Consider the following 18762-nt stretch of genomic DNA (forward strand, 5'->3'; position numbering starts at 1 on the left):
CAGAGGCAGATGTTGGCAAAAAAAAGTTATCTTAGTTATAGGAGGAGAATCTTCAGGTGGAATATCTAGGACCTGATGAAAATATTTTTTCAAGGTAACCATCTGGAGTTCACACACTATTTTAGGGAAATGCAAAATTCTAAGGTTCAACTGACGAAGAATTCTAAGGTTCAACTGACGAAGAATTTTCCATCAGTTCAAGTCTGCGAGAGAAAGCTCCAATATCACGCATAGAAGTAGATTGGACCGCCTAAATTCTCACGATATATTGTTGAAGAGTTGCAAGTTGCCTGGAATGATCTTGAATGGAGCTTTCATGCTGTACAACCATAGGATCCAATTTGGAAATAATTCCACTTTGGATACTGAAGTGGGCAAAATCTGGGCAAAGTTCTCCATCAATTTCCACAATGAAACTAAAGTTATAACACCAGCTTGGAAGACATCTGAAGGAGGTCCTGCAACGGTGGATCCACTGAAGAACCAGCAGAAGAAGAGAGGAAAACCTGCCCACACGGAAAACCAGTGAAGACAAATGAGGGACGGAGGAAAAACAGTTCCAGAAGCTGCAGTGTCCTCAGAGGCCTTCTGAGATATGACAGTGGACGCAGCAACTTCATCAGCTCCCACTCGCACAGACGCCAGGAGAGAAAACTCTGCTGGCAAGCCAGCGGTGTCATGAGAGAGGGCACATCTTTCTCCCAGGACAAGCAGGATGATAGTCCTCTCAGATGGGTGACATCAGATGGAGCCTGGCATGGAAAACTTTTGTCAAAGTTTCTAGAAACCGACTGCACACCTACTTTTTACGATGGTGACCGGCTTTCGGAAATGTCCCCAGTGTCCGCGGACTATGTCCATTATGGAGGATTCTTACAAAGTCAAACAAACTTACAACTGCAAGGATTCTTACAAAGTCAAACAAAAGGGACCACATAACACCAATCCTTAAAAAGCTTCATTGGCTCCCAGTCAAATTCAGAATCCTCTACAAGCTTCTATCAATTACTCACAAAGCCATTCTCAGCATCGCCCCACTGGACCTCTCAACCCCCCTGCAATTTCATACTTCTACCCGTCCTCTTAGATTAGCGCAAAGAGGCACTCTCAGAGCACCTACAATCAAAACCTCCCTAGGCAGAAGAGCGCTTTCTGCCGCAGGCCCCAAACAGTGGAATTTGCTTCCTCCCGACCTTAGACAAGAAAAATGCCCTACTACTTTCAAGAAGAGACTTAAGACGCTACTGTTCAGACAAGCCTTCCTATAACCACTCGTCAAGGCCACCTCCTTCACGGACTCACTTCCCAAGCGGAGAATCCTAAGCTCACCCTTTTCCTCTGCCTAAGCTATCCAGTACTGATTTTTTGTCTCATTAAAGCTATGTTAACCCACATTCCTTCCATCCCCCTTCTCTTCAACCCTTCCCTTAGATTTCTCCTTTTCACCACAACAAGACAACTCGTTTAGTTCTTAACAGTTCGATTTGTTATATTTTCCCTTTGCTTATGTTGTATCCAAGTTTTTCCTCCTGTTCTATGTAAGACAATTATTTTGTCACTGTTTGTTCAAGGTTGATATGTAAACCGGAGTGATAATTAACTCTGTTTTTTGAACTTCGGTATAGAAAAAGTTATAAATAAATAAATAAATAAATGGACCTACATGACATCTGCGTCTGCCTTGGGTCTTCTCACAATGTTCGTTGGTGCCCCAGCTGTGCCCAGATGATGCCTAAGGGCCTGCACTCCCGCCTGGATAAGATGGAGCACCTGTTTGGTCCCCAACAGTCGGTTCCTCGACTCCAGTCCCTGGGACGTCGGGCAAGAGTAATCGTGGTGAACCCGGACGGTCGCCTTCGGTGTCCTGCCATGAAGAAAAGGGTTTGCTCCTCGCCTGCATCGGGACAATCCAAGATTTATTTATTTTATTTATTTAAAATCTTTTATATACCGTCGTTAAGATAGATACCGTCACAATGGTTTACAATAAGGCACATAAATTAATGTTGCTAAATGTATTAAATTATATCAATTAAACAGGTGCCATCAGGTTACGGTAACATAGTTATATAATAAATATTTGAGTGTGCAAAATCATGTCCATTCCTATCTGTATCAATTTTAAATACAAAAATAGATTAATAATTGTATCTCATCCTTTGGTGAACGAAAAATTAAAAAATAAAATACACACATTGATTAGAGTGATGTGTGTGGGTGTTCTGCTGTCCGCATCCTACATTTCCCAGTTATATTCTCCATTCTCTTTGTGATACGCTTGTTTAAAGAGCCATGTTTTTAAACTTTTTTCTGAAGGTTTTGATGTCTCTTTGTTATCTGATCTGTAAAGGCATGGTGTTCCATAGTATGGGACTGCTAAGGATAGCGCTCTTTCCCTTACTTGGGTTAGTCTTGCTGTTGTGACTGAAGGAATGGTTAGGAGTGCTTTGTTTGCTGATCTCAGATTTCTGGATCATCTACCTCTGTGCCGGAGAAGGACCGGGCCGAGCACCAAGGGAAGCACAGGCACATATGGTCGTCACCACATGGTGCCGGCACAGATACCAGAGGGGCACCGGCCTTGGCCGAGCTCCCTTCGAAGTGGCCCCATCCTCCTCCAGACCCAGGGGCCCAGGGCGTTCCCTACCAATTCTGGTACTGGTACCGAGCCTCTGCGGGCCCTTGTGGAGGCTCTGGTTATGCCTCATCGGCACTCAGTACCCCTGAATTTAGGGAGGAGTTGGACCGTGTGGTCCAGCAGGCAGTGCTCCGTGCCCTTCGGGGCCTTGAGTAACCACTGGTGCTAGCCCCCGTGCCGATGCCGGAGCCAGCACTCTCGATGTTGGCGCCCCTGCTGGAGCAGCTGCGGTGCTGCTCGGTGCCTTGCCAGTCCCCGGGGATCCTTTGGGGCCCCGTCTGCCACAGATTCCCCCCTCCGATACCATTCCGATTCCGGGATCCTTGGAGGAGGAGGATGCAGGTCCGCACCTGCCACCGAGGACAGTGCCATTTCTCCCTGAGCCCATGCCATTTATTTAGTGCAGCAAGCCCTAGGATTTTAAGAGCCAGCTCTCGCACCAGTCCATGGTAGTGGAGTCGGCTCTGAAGGAAGGCTAAGTGGTCTCTTACTTACTCTTTTGCCCCTCCAGGAAAGGACCAAAGGGCCATGGTTGACCTGGGCCGCAGAGTTTTCCAGGGTGCGATGCTTCTTGTGTGTATATCACTGTTTCAGCTGTACATGAATCAGAACAATCGCAACCTCTGGAAGCAGGTCCAGGAGCTTACAGAAAGTTTTCTGCAACAGCTTCAGGAAGGGTTGAAATCCATAGTGAAGGGCTTCGAAGCCAGAAAACACGAAGTTCGGGTGGCCTACGACGTCTTTGAGACGGCAGCTAGGGTGTCTGCGGCCATTATTAGCGCCCGGATAACCAGGCCATTCAAGGATTCCCTCGTGTGGTGGGAACAAGTGGCCAACCTGGTGAGGGGCCCTACCTTTCAGGCCCCTCCTGCTCAGGTGATCCTTACTACTGAAGCTTCCACAATCGGCTGGGGTGCACATGTGGACGGCCTCCACATGCAGGGTGTGTGGACAGTGGCCGAGGCGAACTACCAGATAAATTTCCTGGAGCTATGGGCGATGAGGTATGCCCTGTATGCTTTCCAGGACTGCCTGTCCCACAAGGTTGTCTGGATACAGACGGACAACCAAGTGGCCATGTGGTATGTGAACAAGCAAGGCGGCACAGGCTCCTATGTGCTCTGCCAGGAGATTGCGCAGATCTGGGCCTGGGCCCTGTCCAGGGGCATGCTCCTCCGAGCGGTATACCTGGCAGGGATGGAGAATGTGGTGGCAGAGACTATCTAAATCGGATGTTACACCCCCACAAGTGGTCCTTAAACCTCTCTGTGGCAGATGCAATCTTCTGCAAGTGGGGTCTTCTGTATGTGGATCTCTTCGCCTCCCCACAGAACCACAAGGTGAGTCGTTTCTTCTCCCTGTATAGGGAGGACAGAGCACCAGTCCTGGATGCCTTCACCCAGTCATGGAGCGCAAGTCTCATGTACACACATTCTCTGCTTCCGCTGATAGGCAAAACCCTCATGAAGCTCCAGCAGGACGGGGGCTCCATGATTCTGATAGCCTCGCATTGGCCGTGACAGGTCTGGTTCTCGATCCTGCGCGCCTTGTCAGTCCAGGAGCCCATCCGCCTGGGCACCACCCCTGACCTCATCTCGCAGGATCAGGGAAGGCCGTGCCACCTGAACCTTCGGTCATTGGCCCTCACGGCCTGGATGCTGAAAGGCTAGTGTTGCAGTCCCTCGACCTTTCGGAGAACATGTCGCCGGTCCTGGTAACTTCTCGGAAGCCTTCCACTCGAAGTGGAGGAAGTTCTTGGGCTGGTGTGCGGTGCAAGGTCTTGACCCTTTCACCTGTTCCATGCCACTGTTCCTGGACTATCTCTGGTGTCTCTGAATCAGGATTGCAGACTATTTCGATCCGGGTTCATCTGAGTGCCATCAGCGCCTCTCACTGTGGGGTGGGTGACTCTCTTGGTGCAACTGTTAGTAGGTTGCTTCCTGCAAGGCTTGCTACAATTTAAGCCTCTGCTGTGTCCTCCTGTTCTGGCCTGGTACCTCAGTGTAGTGCTAGCATGGCTCATGCAGTCTCCGTTTGAGCCTATGCGTTCCTGCGAGCTTAAACACCTCACCTGGAAGGTGATCTTCCTGATGTCAATTACTTCTGCTCGCAGGGTCAGTTAGCTGCAGGCCCTAATGACCTATCCACCTTATATGAGGTTCTTCCATGACAGGGTACTGTTACGCACTCACCCTAAGTTCCTGCCTAAGGTGGTGACTGACTTCCATCTGAATTAATCTATTGTACTGCCCACCTTCTTTCTGAGGCCTCACTCTCACCAGGGTGAATGGGCTCTGCACTCCTTAGACTGCAAACGCGTTCTGGCATTTTACCTGGAGCGCACTGCAGCCCACAGGCATATTCCATGCAACTCTGTCTCCTTTGACAAAAATACTTGGTTGCGGTGGGCAAGCAGACCCTATCTAATTGGTTGGCGGACTGTATCGCTTTCTGCTATGAGCAAGCAGGCTTTCCACTCGGAGGCCGAGTAAAGGTGCACTCAGTGAGAGCCATGGCAACATTGGTGGCCCACTTCTGTGCGGTCCCTATTCCTGAGATCTGCAAAGCCGCAACATGGAGTTCCCTCCACACGTTTGCAGCCCACTACTGTCTGGACAAGGATGGTCAACAAGATTGCACCTTCGGCCAGTCTGTCCTTCTTAACCTGTTCCAAGTGTGAGAACCCAACTCTCCCTGCCTAGGGCCCAATATGTGGTTCTTGCTGCCTCCTGTTGTTGCCAACAGCACCCCTGTTGTGCCTGTTGCATGTTGGGTGTCTGTTGGCCCTGTATGTTCCGGGGACAGCCTGCAGCTTGGTATTCACCCATCTATGAGGACTATCATCCTACTTGTCCTGGGAGAAAGCAGAGTTGCTTACCTGTACCAGGTGTTCTCCCAGGACAGCAGGATGTTAGTCCTCAGGAAACCCACCCACCACCCCGCTGAGTTGGATTCGTCTGCAGCTTATTTTATTTTTCGCTTGTCTTTTTCACTTTGAGACGAGACTGAAGGGGGACCTCACATGACTGCGGGGATAGTGGCATGCTGGGCATGCTCAGAGTGCCAGTCAAAGTTTCTAGAAACTTTGATAAAAGTTTTCCGTGCCGGGCTCCATCTGATGAAATCGCCCATCTGTGAGGACTAACATCCTACTGTCCTGGGAGAACACCTGTTACAGGTAAGCAATTCTGCTTTCAGCCAGTGGTAGAGCCTGTTCTCAAGGGCTGAGGGAAACCTGGTGCTCCCTCACCAAATGCTGCAATGGGAAACTCTCTGCCAAGATTGCTTCGGAGGTCTGCGGTAGATGAGTAGGTAGGGATGGACTACTGACCAGGAGGTGGGGTCATTGAGAGAGACCCTAACTTTCCCTTTCCTCTTTGGTGGCATAAGAGCTCACAGAACAGAGAGCAAAGAAAAAAAGCTAAGCAGAAATAAATTGTAGCAGCTCGCAACCATCTTGTCCCCCCACTAACTTCCAGGTATCTCCTTATAAAGAAAAATTCCTCCGAAAGTGAACCATCTACCATAATATGAGTTTTAGGGTCTGTATACAATAGTAAAATCCAATCTACAAAGGGTCCTTTAATACCAAATTTGGCTGATATCCAAAACATATACTCCCATTTGACCTTATCAAACGCTTTTTGTGCGTCTAAGCTCAGTACCATACCCCCCCCCTTCTCCACAATCTATCCTCAAAGTACTGCTAATAATTTCTGAACATTGACTCCAAACCTTCCAAACACAAAAACAAATCAGTTTGATCAGGTTCTTCTAAACGTGGCAACAAGTTTCTCAATGTATTTGCTAGTATGGAAGCCAACAATTCTATGTCTACATTTCGTGCAAGATCGGCCTATAAGAAGAGGGGGACCCTAGATCCCTGCCTTTTTTTTGGGAGCACTATAATAACTGCTTGGTTCATATGAGTTTTACTGCGTGATTGAGCATCTTCTGAAATGTCCATAATTGAAATTTGAGAATTTTTTAGAACTCAGGACCTAAGCCATCTGCTCCTGGAGCTTTCCCAAGTGTCACACTTTCTCTGGCTGATAGGCTTCAAATCTCCATCTGGTGGTTGGCTCTCTTGGACACTTGGAAACTCAAGTAGAAACAATTTACAGATTTTTCCCTCACAAATCCCCAGACGGGATTTGAACCGTCCTGGATCTGGGTGTAAGGCAGATGCCTTTCCTGTTGAGCCAACCTGCCCAACCAACAAAGGTTGGCTTCCACAAGTTCGCCTTTATATCCTTTAACTTGGGTTTTTCCCAGTCACCGAAAACATCCAATTAACATTCCATGTATTGTCATAAAGTTTAAAAGTCTGGCCCCATGGGCCTAACTGCCACCTCCCACTGTATCTCTCGGGATATTTTACTTGTCCCTTTAGATACAACCACCCGCCTGGCAGTTCTCCTGGTTGCTTTACTTTTGCGGGTTTTACCAGGTTCTTCTAATTTGTCTTGGCCCACAAATGGAAAAAGGTTCTCCAGTTTAACCTGTTCTTCCTCATTATCTGAGTAATTTTTAGCCCGGGTAGACACCCATACATCTGTTCCTGTAGAAATAACCAGTCTCTTCCCAAAAGTAATGGATAGGGTAGGGCTTCAATCACCGCTACCTTTAGGGTCTGAGTCTTCCCTTCAGTAGTAATAGGTATCCAAAAGGAGGGTTGCTGTCTAGTGTGTCCCCATGTACACAACGTACCCACACCTGTCCTGCAAAATTATCCTTTTGCTTTATCTGGAGTGCTCTGGCCAATACCCTGCCATAAGGGATTTGGTTACTCCCGGTATCAATAACAGCGGTCAGAACTTTTCCCAAGATCTTGACGGCTTTCTTAATTGGTGCTTTTTCTCCAATCCCTCTTTCCTGCTGGGTAATTCCTGCCCCACAGAAATTACATTCCATAAGGGGACATTCTCTTTTAAAGTGTCCTATTTCCCCACACTTAAAACATCGGAGAGGGGTCCTGGATTCCTGGGTAGGTTTCTTTCTGTCCCACTCAGGAAGTGAGGGGGGTCACTATTCCCCTTTTAAATTCACTTGTAGAAACTTCCCACTGTGGGTCACTCCTCCTTCTGTCCTCCCTCTTTTAATCCCCATGGCTTCTTTCCCATACGTAGGTGACTCTTTTATCCCCCCCAACCTTCTTCAGCCTCCATATACCTTTTGGTTAGTGTGATGGCCTCTGTTAAACTAGCAGGGCTCTGCAGGGCCATCCACCGCTTTGGGGTTGGGGTTGGATTTCCAGAAATTGTTCCAGTACTATCAGTTGTGTACTATCTGGCTGAGGCTATGTTCTGACGGACGGAGCACCAAGAAGCCCAATCGCATAATTGTTGGGCAACGGCCTAGGTCGATTGGTTTTTCGAAATATCGAGGACCTGAAGCGACGCAGATAGGCACCAGGTGAAAGTCCCAACCTATCTAGGATGGCTGCCTTTACTGTCCCATAGTCCAGAACTTGAGTTGGCTCTAGGGCCCTGTAAGCCTGTGCTTCCCTGGATAGATGTGGTGCCAGTCTAATGGCCCACAGAGTCCTTGGCCATCCTACAGCTTCGGCCACCCGTTCAGAAGCCACTAGGAAGGCCTCGGGGTCGTCCTGGGGACCCAATTTTGTAAGACTCAGTCCATGCATGTCCCCAATCCGTTTTTCCCCAAGAGGTTCTTGTCTTACCTCCGGGAACCCTCCTTTCTCCCAAATAGTCATTAGCCGGGAAAAACCTTGTGTGAGTCCATCCACCATCTGGACCATAGTTTGTTCTTGCACTTGTTGATCCAGCTTGTGTTTCACCAGCTGGGCTGTCACGGCTTGTTGTAACTGCATCTTATCAATGGCCCACCTCATCAGTTCCTCGGATGCCATGATGCCTGAAAAGAAATAAAAGAAACCCAAGTGCGCTACCTTTTTTTTTTTTTTTTTTTCCCTTAAAGGTTTATCTCAACCTCCAGCCCGGTCTTATCCTCCAGTGCCCCTTTTAGGTACTCTTACCTCCCAGGTCCGCTGGATCAAGCTTTGAACTGGATACTTGGGTCCTCGTCTCTGGTCAGCAGTCACTCACTTTTTGGTCCTGGCGATTGTCTACAATCCCACTGCTGCCACCACTTGTCACACTTTCTCTGGCTGATAGGTTTCAAATCTCCGTCTGGTGGTTGGCTCTCTTGGACACTTGGAAACTCAAGTAGAAACAATTTACAGATTTTTTTTTCCCCCACAAGTCCCCAGACGGAGATTTGAGGCCTATCAGCCAGAGAAAGTGTGACACCAAGTAATAACTTGCTAATAAATGCTAAAAATTTCAGTTTCCAAAATGGGCATGTTAAGTTTATCCACCAGATTCCCTGGTAATACAGGAAAGGATAGACCCTTACAAAAATGTCTCACACCATCTGATCAGACTGTCCCTCAGAATACAGTTTCTGATAATACTTCCTAAAAATTTCCAACACCTTATTTGTATCTGCTAGAGGAGATCCTCTTTCATCTCGTAACACCATGATATAGGTTTTTTGTCTTACTCCCTTGATTAAATGGGACATCAGCTTCCCAGCCTTATTCCCAAATGTATGGAATTGAAACAGGAAATAATTAATGGAACTGACAACTTTTAAGTGAAGTATATGATTTAGCAAGCCCTCTATCTCATCCATCATCTTATCAAGCCAGAAGTGATGCCACTGTCAGTCCATTAGACCCAAACGTTTACCCATCCTTGCTGTAAAAAGTGCATAGTTGAAATATCGCTAAATCTTGACTTTTTTTGTTGACAAGTTTTAATTAGTTTTAAACTAAAATAATTGTATGTGCATGTATATGTGACAGCTTCATTTTACTGTATTCACGTATATTCATATATAGTGTTAAATTTATTGGTATAATTTTATTCTCATAGAATGAATTTAACCAGTTTTCACAATTTACCCAACTATTATTTCATTATGCATTTAGAATAAAGTATATCAATTCTGCAACACTGCTTGCTGTGAGGACTATAAGAAACTCCACTGCATAGTGACGTACTGTGAATACTGCCAAGAGGAGAAGACGCTACATGAAACAGTAAAATTTTCTGGTGTAAAAAAGCCTTTCTGTAGTGAAGGTGTGTATGACAGCTTTTTCAAATACAAAGAAATTCCATTCATCGACTGAAGATGAAGTATTAGTTCATATGTATTGACACTGTTGGATAATCATGTAATTTAGTTGTATTTTTGATACTGATTACAGTGAAAGCAGGATTAGATGCACGCATAGTCAGTATGTGAGCTGGTCAAAGGTAAGATGAGTTTTCCTAGCGTGTAGCCAGATGGATTCAGAACAAGTGGGTATAGTGTGCTCATGTTAGCAGTTGGAGACGGATCTGACGTCAGCACGGGTTCATATACCCCCACAGGAAGTGAGGCAATTCAGTAATTTCCGTCTCCAAAGCAGTTTGGAGAGCCTGCACGCTCGCTGAGCGTGTTTTTCCAATACTACTTTCTATATTCTACTTACCAAATTTCTACAGACGAGCCCCGCACTCCTGCGGTGATACCCTCGGGTCCCTCCCCCAGTTGAGTATCCCGGGGTGATTTCCGCGATCCCTCGGAGGTCTACACCTCGGTCCGGTGGCCGAATCGCGGCAGGGATCTAGCCCCCGAGCGAGAAGGGCTTGGGCCTGGCTGAGAGGCGCCTCGGTCCTGGCGTGGACTTAGAGGCAGCGGGTGCATTTCCGCAAGTGCGGCGGTGAAGGTATTTTCCCTCTCCCCCCGCAGCCGGAGACCGCCCGGGTTCCAGCCAGGAAGCGCCGAGGATCAGGTAAGGCGTACATCTCTTACTTTTGGTCTCCGAGTTACGAGGATCGGCGGCGTTGCCTGTATGCGGCACGCCGTGGAGGTCGCCATTTTGTCGGCCTTGGTCAGGATTGAGCGCCCATGATAGGCGCCTGTATATTATTGAGCGTATATTGCTGACCGCATATTATTGAGCGCATATTGTATATTATTGAGCGCATATTGCTGACCGCATATTATTGAGCGCGTATTGTATATTATTGAGCGTATATTGCTGACCGCATATTATTGAGCGCATATTGTATATTAAGCGCATATTGTTCAGCACATATTATTATTGAGCGATATTATTGGCGGCATAAACGCCGGTGCCCTGCATTCGCAAGCCGCGATGGAACATTTGAACGCCCCGGCGTCTCCTGCGGCGGCGCCTCCTGATTCCGGCGTGAAAGCTCTCGGCCTCTGCTCAGCATGCCAGCTTAGAGCCACGCAGAGTGAGGAGCCAGACTCCCTTTGTGCCCAATGTGAGGAGGCCGTGGGAGCCTCTGGCCAGGACCAGTCTCAACCGAGGTTTGCCGACAGTTCCCCAGGGGCCACCCTGGATCTAGCGGGCAGTCTCGAACAACCTGGGATCCCCGGGGACCTGGTACCCCGACGGCTAGAGACCGCTTCCGTTTCCTGGGTGGATCTCTTTAAAGGGGATCCATGCCTTTGTACAGATGCAGTCAGCTTCCCGTCCAGGCCCTGCTGCTGCTCCGGCTGATCCCGCCCCTGGACCTTCGTGCCCTTATCGTGGGCACCCGCCTCCAGGCAGTCCGGCTCATGCGGACCCTGATGTCTCGGAGGATGAGTCCGAACCCCCCCGAGGAGGGGGAACTTCCCTTGGGGATCGAGCCATATCGAACCATGAGGCGGTTCTTTCCCAAGGAAGATCTCTCCGATCTGGTTTCTCAGTGCCTGACGGAGTTGGCTATTACAGGCCCCAGCACTATGGTGCCATCTACACAGAACCCCCTACTGGAAGGTCTTCGTCCTACAGCCCGCCATTTTCCCTTCCTGCAAGCAGCACAGCAACTGATAGATTTGGAGTGGAATGCGCCAGCGGCTTCATTCAAAGGGGGTCGGGCCCTGACGGGCATGTACCCCCTGGACCCGGCAATCAAGGATATGCTGGCGTGCCCTCAGGTGGACGCCTTGGTTAGCGCTGTAGTCAAGCGCACTACCATTCCAGTAGGGGGGGGGGGGGGGCGGCCGGCCCTCAAGGAGCCTCATGACCGGCGACTGGACGCCATCCTGTGAAACAGACCTTTGAGGTGGCAGCTCTATCTTTGCGGATCGCAACCTGCTGCACAGTGGTGACGCGTTCCTGTTTGTCCCAGATCAGGAGCAATGCTCCGGTGGCGGACATGGAGTCAGCTCTCGTTCCTCACGGATGCCGCATCCGACCTAGTCCGTACGACAGCCAAGGGGGTCTCATCCTCCGTAGCAGCCAGGAGGCAGCTCTGGATACGGAATTGGTCAGCCGATGCTCCTTCGAAGATACGCCTCATCAGAATGCCCTTTAGGGGTTCTCTACTGTTCGGCAGCAACCTTGATAAATTGGCCAGCACATGGGGTGCCTCTCCAGTACCTCAACTGCCGGAAGACAGGTTCAAGAGGAACCAGCGCGCCTTTCCGAGGCCCTCTAAAGGCAGAAGCTCCCAACGCTTCACTCCCTATAGGAGTCGCTACCAGGCACCTCGTCCTCAGGCCAGGAACCAGTCCTTTCGGACCAAGCAGCACAAGAGGGGAGCCGGCTCGGGTTCAGGGCCCGGCCGTGCCTCCCAATGAGAATCAGCCGATCCATCTGGGGGATGGAGCCATAGGGGGCAGGTTAACCCTCTTCTACCCCAGATGGGTCGAGATTACGTCGGACCAGTGGGTCCTCGCCATCATCAGAGAGGGGTATTTTCTGGACTTCCATCATATCCCTCCGGACAGGTTTGTGGTATCCCCGTGTCCAATAAACAAGAAGGCAGCATTGGAAGCTACCCTGGCGAGGCTCCTGTCCTTGAAAGCCATAATCCCAGTACCGGCATGGGAAATGGATTCTGGGCATTATTCCATTTATTTCATGGTACCCAAGAAAGAGGGCACTTTCCGGCCCGTATTGGACCTCAAGTCAGTCAACCGATACTTAAGGGTCCTGAGGTTTCGCATGGAAACTCTGCGCTCAGTCAAGTCCGCAGTACAGCCAGGGGAATTTCTCACTGCCTTAGACTTGTCAGAAGCCTACCTGCATATCCCGATCCATCGGGATCATCAGCGCTACCTACGCTTCAAGGTTTTGGGACGACACTTCCAATTCCGGGCTTTGCCCTTCGGGTTAGTCACGGCGCCGCGGACCTTCACCAAGGTAATCGTAGTGGTAGCTGCGGCGCTCAGACGGGAAGGAATCCTTGTCCATCCCTACCTAGACGATTGGCTGATCAGGGCGAAATCACGAGAGGAGAGCCATCGGGCAACCAACAGAGTGATCGCCCTTCTGGAAAGCCTGGGATGGGTAGTCAACCTAAACAAGAGTTGTCTACAGCCTTCCCAATCACTAGAATACCTGGAAGTCCAGTTCGATACCCAGGCAAAGTTAGTCTCACTACCAAGAGAAGGTTAAAACTTCAGATGCGTCTACGGTCCTTGATGGGAGCCAGCCGGCCCATAGCTTGGGATTATCTGCAGGTTCTCTGTCTCATGGCATCCACCCTGGAAGTGGTACCCTGGGCAAGAGCCCAGGGTACCAGGAAGTGGTACCCTGGGCAACGCTGGTACCCTACAGCGCTCCCTGCTCCCTCGATGGAGCCCCCGCTTCCGGAATTACTCCGTGCATCTACCAGCCAGAGTGCAGACCCAGCTACGGTGGTGGTTGCAGTCCAACCACACGAGCAGGGGGTCGAAGATGTCCTCCCCACGTGGATTCTGCTCTCCACAGATGCCAGCCTGAGCGGATGGGGAGCACACTGCGAAGAACTCGCCGCCCAAGGGCGGTGGAACAGAGAAGACTCGGGGTGGAACATCAACCGACTAGAGGCACAGGCAGTCCGGTTGGCCTGCCTGCAATTTGCTCACATATTGAGGAACAGAGCAGTCAGAGTGATGTCAGGCAACGCCACCACGGTGGCATACATCAACCGACAGGGCGGAACCAGAAGCCAACAGGTGTCCCTAGAGATAGCCCCGCTGATGGCTTGGGCAGAGGCGAATCTCCAGGACATCTCCGCTGTCCACATCACCGGAAGGGACAACACCGCGGCAGTCTTCCTCAGCAGGGAAAGCCTAAATCCGGGAGAATGGCAGCTGTCCCCCACAGCTTTCCAGATGATTGTGGATCAGTGGGGGACTCCGGACATGGACCTACTAGCGGACAGGTCTAATGCTCAAGTACCCAGATACTTCAGCCGCAAGCGAGATCTGTTCTCTCATGGGATCGACGCCCTGGTTCAGCCATGGCCTCCAGGGACTCTGCTATACGCCTTTCCTCCGTGGCCCCTGCTGGGCGCCCTTATACACAAGATTCAGAATCACAAGGGCCTAGTTCTTCTAGTGGCACCAGACTGGCCAAGAAGACCCTGGTACGCGGACATGAGAAGACTACTGGCAGGGGAGCCCCTTCCCCTGCCTCCTCTCAGGGACCTGCTACGTCAGGGTCCCATCCTCCACGAGGATCCGGCTCAATTCTCTCTTACGGTCTGGCCATTGAGAGGGCTAGGCTGAAGAAAAGAGGTTACTCGGAGCCAGTGATAGATACACTCCTCCGAGCCCGCAAGTTTTCCACATCCCTCACCTACGTAAGGATCTGGAGAGTATTTGAAGCCTGGTGCGACACTCATGGCACCAATCCACATGCGACCACGATCCCTATTGTTTTGGATTTCCTGCAGGATGGGCTTCAGAAGGGTCTCTCCCTCAGCTCCATCAATGTTCAGGTGGCTGCGCTGTCTTGCTACGGTCCCAGGAGGGAGGGCAAGACTATTGCCACGCACCCAGATGTTTCCCGTTTCCTGAAAGGAGTCAAGCACATTCGTCCGCCACTGAAGTGGCCAATGCCCCTGTGGAACCTCAACATAGTTTTGGATTTCCTCGCGGGATCCACCTTCAGACCCCTTCGGGACCTGTCTCTCCGTTCTCTAACTCTGAAGATGGTGTTCTTGCTGGCTGTGTGTTCAGCACGCCGCATTTCGGAACTACAAGCGCTGTCCTGCCGTGATCCCTTTCTTAGAATCACTCCAGAGGCTATCCATCTTCGCACGGTTCCATCCTTCTTGCCTAAGGTAGTGTCACAATTTCACCTCAACCAAACCATATCCTTGCCAACCACGGCGGGTTTGAAGAAAGCTGAAGAAGGGCGTTTGCTACGCCATCTCGACATCGGCAGATTGCTGCCCAGATATCTGGAAATGACAGAAGCCGCACGAAAGACGGACCATTTGTTCGTCCTTCACAGCGGGAAGAAACAAGGAGAAGCGGCCTCTCGGCCCACCATCGCCCGCTGGATTAAAGAAGTTATCAGAGCGGCCTACGTAGAGGCCGGGAAGTCACCGCCTCTACAAGTCAAGGCTCATTCTACCAGAGCCCAAGCAGCATCTTGGGCAGAATCTAGGATGCTGTCGCCTGCAGAAATATGTAAAGCGGCGACATGGTCCTCCCTCCATACCTTCTCCAGGTTTTACCGTCTGGATGTCCAGGCCAGGGAGGACACAGCATTTGCGAGGGCAGTCCTACGCGGTCCTCAGGCAGCCTCCCACCCAGTCCGGGAGTAGCTTTTGTACATCCCACTTGTTCTGAGTCCATCTGGCTACATGCTAGGAAATGTTGAGATTACTTACCTGATAATCTCGTTTTCCTTAGTGTAGACAGATGGACTCAGCATCCCGCCCGGCTGCCGGTATACATGGGTTTTACCGATTCAAGGTAAGCCATGTCATTTTCTTACATAAGAGCGTCCCCTTTGCCAGGTGTCGACGCCTTCCAGTTGGGAATGCTGGCGGTCTCCAGCTCCTATCAATCGGTCAGGGGAATCCTGTTTCACTAGTTCATTGATCGTCAGTACACATATATCCATAACAGCTTTTGCAAGGAAGATTACTGAATTACCTCATTTCCTGTGGGGGTATATGTACCCGTGCTGACGTCAGATCCGTCTCCAACTGCTAGCACGAGCACACTATACCCACTTGTTCTGAGTCGATCTGTCTACACTAAGGAAAACGAGATTATCAGGTAAGTAATCTCAACATTGGAAAGATTTTTTTTTTTTTAAGTTACAGATTTCAAATGGAACAAAACTTGAATTCTATAATACTGCTTTTACCTGCATTGGTAAAAGGCCATGCTTACCTGCTGGTTGTAATATGTTTGCCAGCTTGACCCTTGCTATTTATTTTTCTGGATTTTTTGAAATTTGAACTCTCTAGCCTCAAGTATAGTAAACATTTTTTCTTAAATAGGGGCCTTATTGATTGATAGACTAAGTAGTTGAAAAATGGAGTAGACTATTTCTCGTGAACTGTAGCAAATAAGAATTAGAAAAGTTTGTTGTATATTGAAGTCTTGACAGCAGTCTGTTTAAAATGGTACAGTGCAGGCATTATAAACTAGAAGAATCCCAGGAATATATACTAGTAGTTTGAGAACAGTATTGTGAAACTTGGAAACGTCTGGTTGAATCCCACTTGGAACTTTTTGACCTTGAATAAGTCAGACAAACCCCTCTGTTCAGCGCGCCCCCCCCCCCCAATGCATAGAATGGAGAAAAGGCCCTTTTGAATAAGACCTAATAGTATTAAGCCTGTTAGCTCAAGGGCAACCAACTGGTATTACTGTCAGCATGTCATTGCTGTTTTATGGTAGACATGTTAACTAAGGGCCTGGTGAAATAAGGTTTGAGGTATAACTATGCACTGAAACTCAGCACAGTTGAATGCACAGGACAAAATTACCTCTTGATGTGTTAAGCTAATGGTATGCTAATGCATAAAGAGTTAAAAAAAAAAAAAAAAAAAAAAAAAGTAGCGCTCTGACTGCAAAATGTCCAAATCCAAGTTAAAATGTGTGCCTTGAACAGGCTAAGTGCACACTTTAATTCAAGGGAGTCTCTTAGACATGGTTTATGTGCATAAGACTCCCGTGTGCACAAAACATGATTTGTGTGCGCAAAAATGTTCAGCATAGAACATTTTTTGTGTATATCATATTTACGCACATTGAAGTCTTATGTACACAGAACATGAGTTTTGTGCACATAAATCATACCTGAGAGATGCTCCTGAGTTAAAATGTGTGGTCAGCCTATGACAAGCACGTGATTTATGTGCACAAAATGATTTATGTTCATAATGCTTCTAGCGCAGAAAATGTTTTTATGTACAAAGCATGTTTTCCACACACACATCCCAATTACAGATCTTGGTGTTGGAACTCTGACTACTTCCCATAGACTGACACTAGCGCTGGAAACATTACTCCCCCCCCCCCCCCCCCAAATCAGGAGTAAAATTTCCAGTGCTAAGGAAACATGATCTAAGACAGTGCACTACTCTGCATTGGGGAGGGGTAAATAGTTAATACTTTAATTAGCATGGGATTTCCATTTGAGGACAATATGTAGAACACAGTTTTACATGCATATTTTGTGTGCAAAATTTGCTGCATTGGGAGTAACCTTTTGTGTGCAAAAGTGCACACAACTGTAGGTAAAACTGTGCTCTTGTGTGCTGCTTATTACATCAGGCCTTAAGTGTTGTATGGTGTAAGAAAATAAAAAAATACACTGGCTTTCTAATTGATTACTACTAGGGTCTTTGATATCAATTTCTACTCTTAAATGTGGAATACCTTTTGATAGTGATTTAAAATTTTTATTTACTTTATCATGAGATAAAGATGGTAGCCTACTTCTGAATTTGTATTTTTCTTTTGTGTATATATTATGTATATATTATATATAATATATATATTATACATAAATCATGTGCTTATAAATCATCTGCAGCTTTCGATACTGTAAATCACAATACCCTACTAAACCGGCTATCAGATATAGGTATTGCAGGATCAGCTCTCAGATGGTTTGACTCCTTCCTTAGCAACAGAAGCTATAAGGTAAAAATCAATAACAAGGAATCCTCTCATACTAACGCCCCATTCGGAGTTCCCCAGGGCTCTTCCTTATTGCCCACCCTGTTTAACATCTACATACTCCCTCTATGCCATGTACTCTCAAATCTAAAACTTAAGTTCTATATATATGCCGATGACGTACAAATTTTAATCCCCATATCCGGATCTCTGGACTCAACACTCAAATTATGGAACTCTCATTTACAAACGATCAGCCATCACCTTTCAAGCATTAACCTGGTGCTCAACACTTCCAAGACTGAACTACTGCTAATCACCCCAGAAGGCAGTCCCTTTCATAACCAACCGCATTCTAGCATACAAATATCCCATGCGTGAGATCTTGGAGTTATAATAGATAGCCACCTGAACTTAAAGCAGTTCATAAAACATACAACAAGGGAGTGCTTCTACAAGCTACAAGTACTCAAACTCAAACCGCTCCTATTCCATTACGATTTCAGATCTGTCCTTCAAGCCATCCTTTTCTCCAAGATAGACTACTGCAATTCCATTTTGCAAGGTCTACCGACTTCTACTTTAAAACCTCTCCAGTTGCTCCAAAATGCAGCGGCGAGAATTTTAACAAATACTAATCAGAGAGCGCATATCTCCCCCATCCTGAAGGATCTTCACTGGCTCCCAGTAAACTTCAGGATCCTTAATAAATCACTGACAATTATCCACAAAAATATTCATCATCAGACACCATTAGATCTTTCACATCCTCTCAAACTGCACTCGACGACCAGACCCTTAAGAGATGCCTACAAGGGATCCTTACATGTTCCCCCAATAAAAAGCATACACCACTCAAACATCAGAGACAGGACATTCTCTACCACAGGGCCCTCCATCTGGAACGCCATACCTCCGGACCTCAGGCAGGAAACCTGTCTACTAACTTTTAAGAAGAAATTAAAGACATGGCTATTCTGCCGAGCCTTCACCGCAACTAGCCCAACAGCCTGATCTAGCATTATCATTTTGCCTATGTAAATAAACAAACGCTAATCTTGCTCACCAGTCATCATGAGGTTCGGCCCCCTGCCTCCCTCCCATACTCCATTGTATATAGTAATTTATATGTATATAGTAATTATCTTCGTTCTCCCCCTCTTTTTTTCCTCCTCCCAGTTAAGGCAGCCTTGTTATAATGTAACTTTTATGCTCCTTCATATTGTCACTTGTTG

At 48.1% G+C, this 18762-nt stretch overlaps 1 protein-coding gene across 1 annotated transcript in view; it reads left to right on the plus strand.

Annotated features, from left to right (window-relative positions):
• Window positions 1-18762, plus strand: part of ZMYM2 (zinc finger MYM-type containing 2) — a 581711-nt gene that overhangs the window by 210458 nt on the left and 352491 nt on the right. The window contains exon 11 of the mRNA XM_029602506.1: window positions 9594-9744. Coding sequence (XP_029458366.1) covers window positions 9594-9744 — 151 coding nt within the window. The remainder of the gene's footprint in view (window positions 1-9593; window positions 9745-18762) is intronic.

The sequence above is a fragment of the Rhinatrema bivittatum genome, chromosome 5 (genome assembly GCF_901001135.1).
Source record: "Rhinatrema bivittatum chromosome 5, aRhiBiv1.1, whole genome shotgun sequence".
Classification (NCBI taxonomy): Eukaryota; Metazoa; Chordata; class Amphibia; order Gymnophiona; family Rhinatrematidae; genus Rhinatrema; species Rhinatrema bivittatum.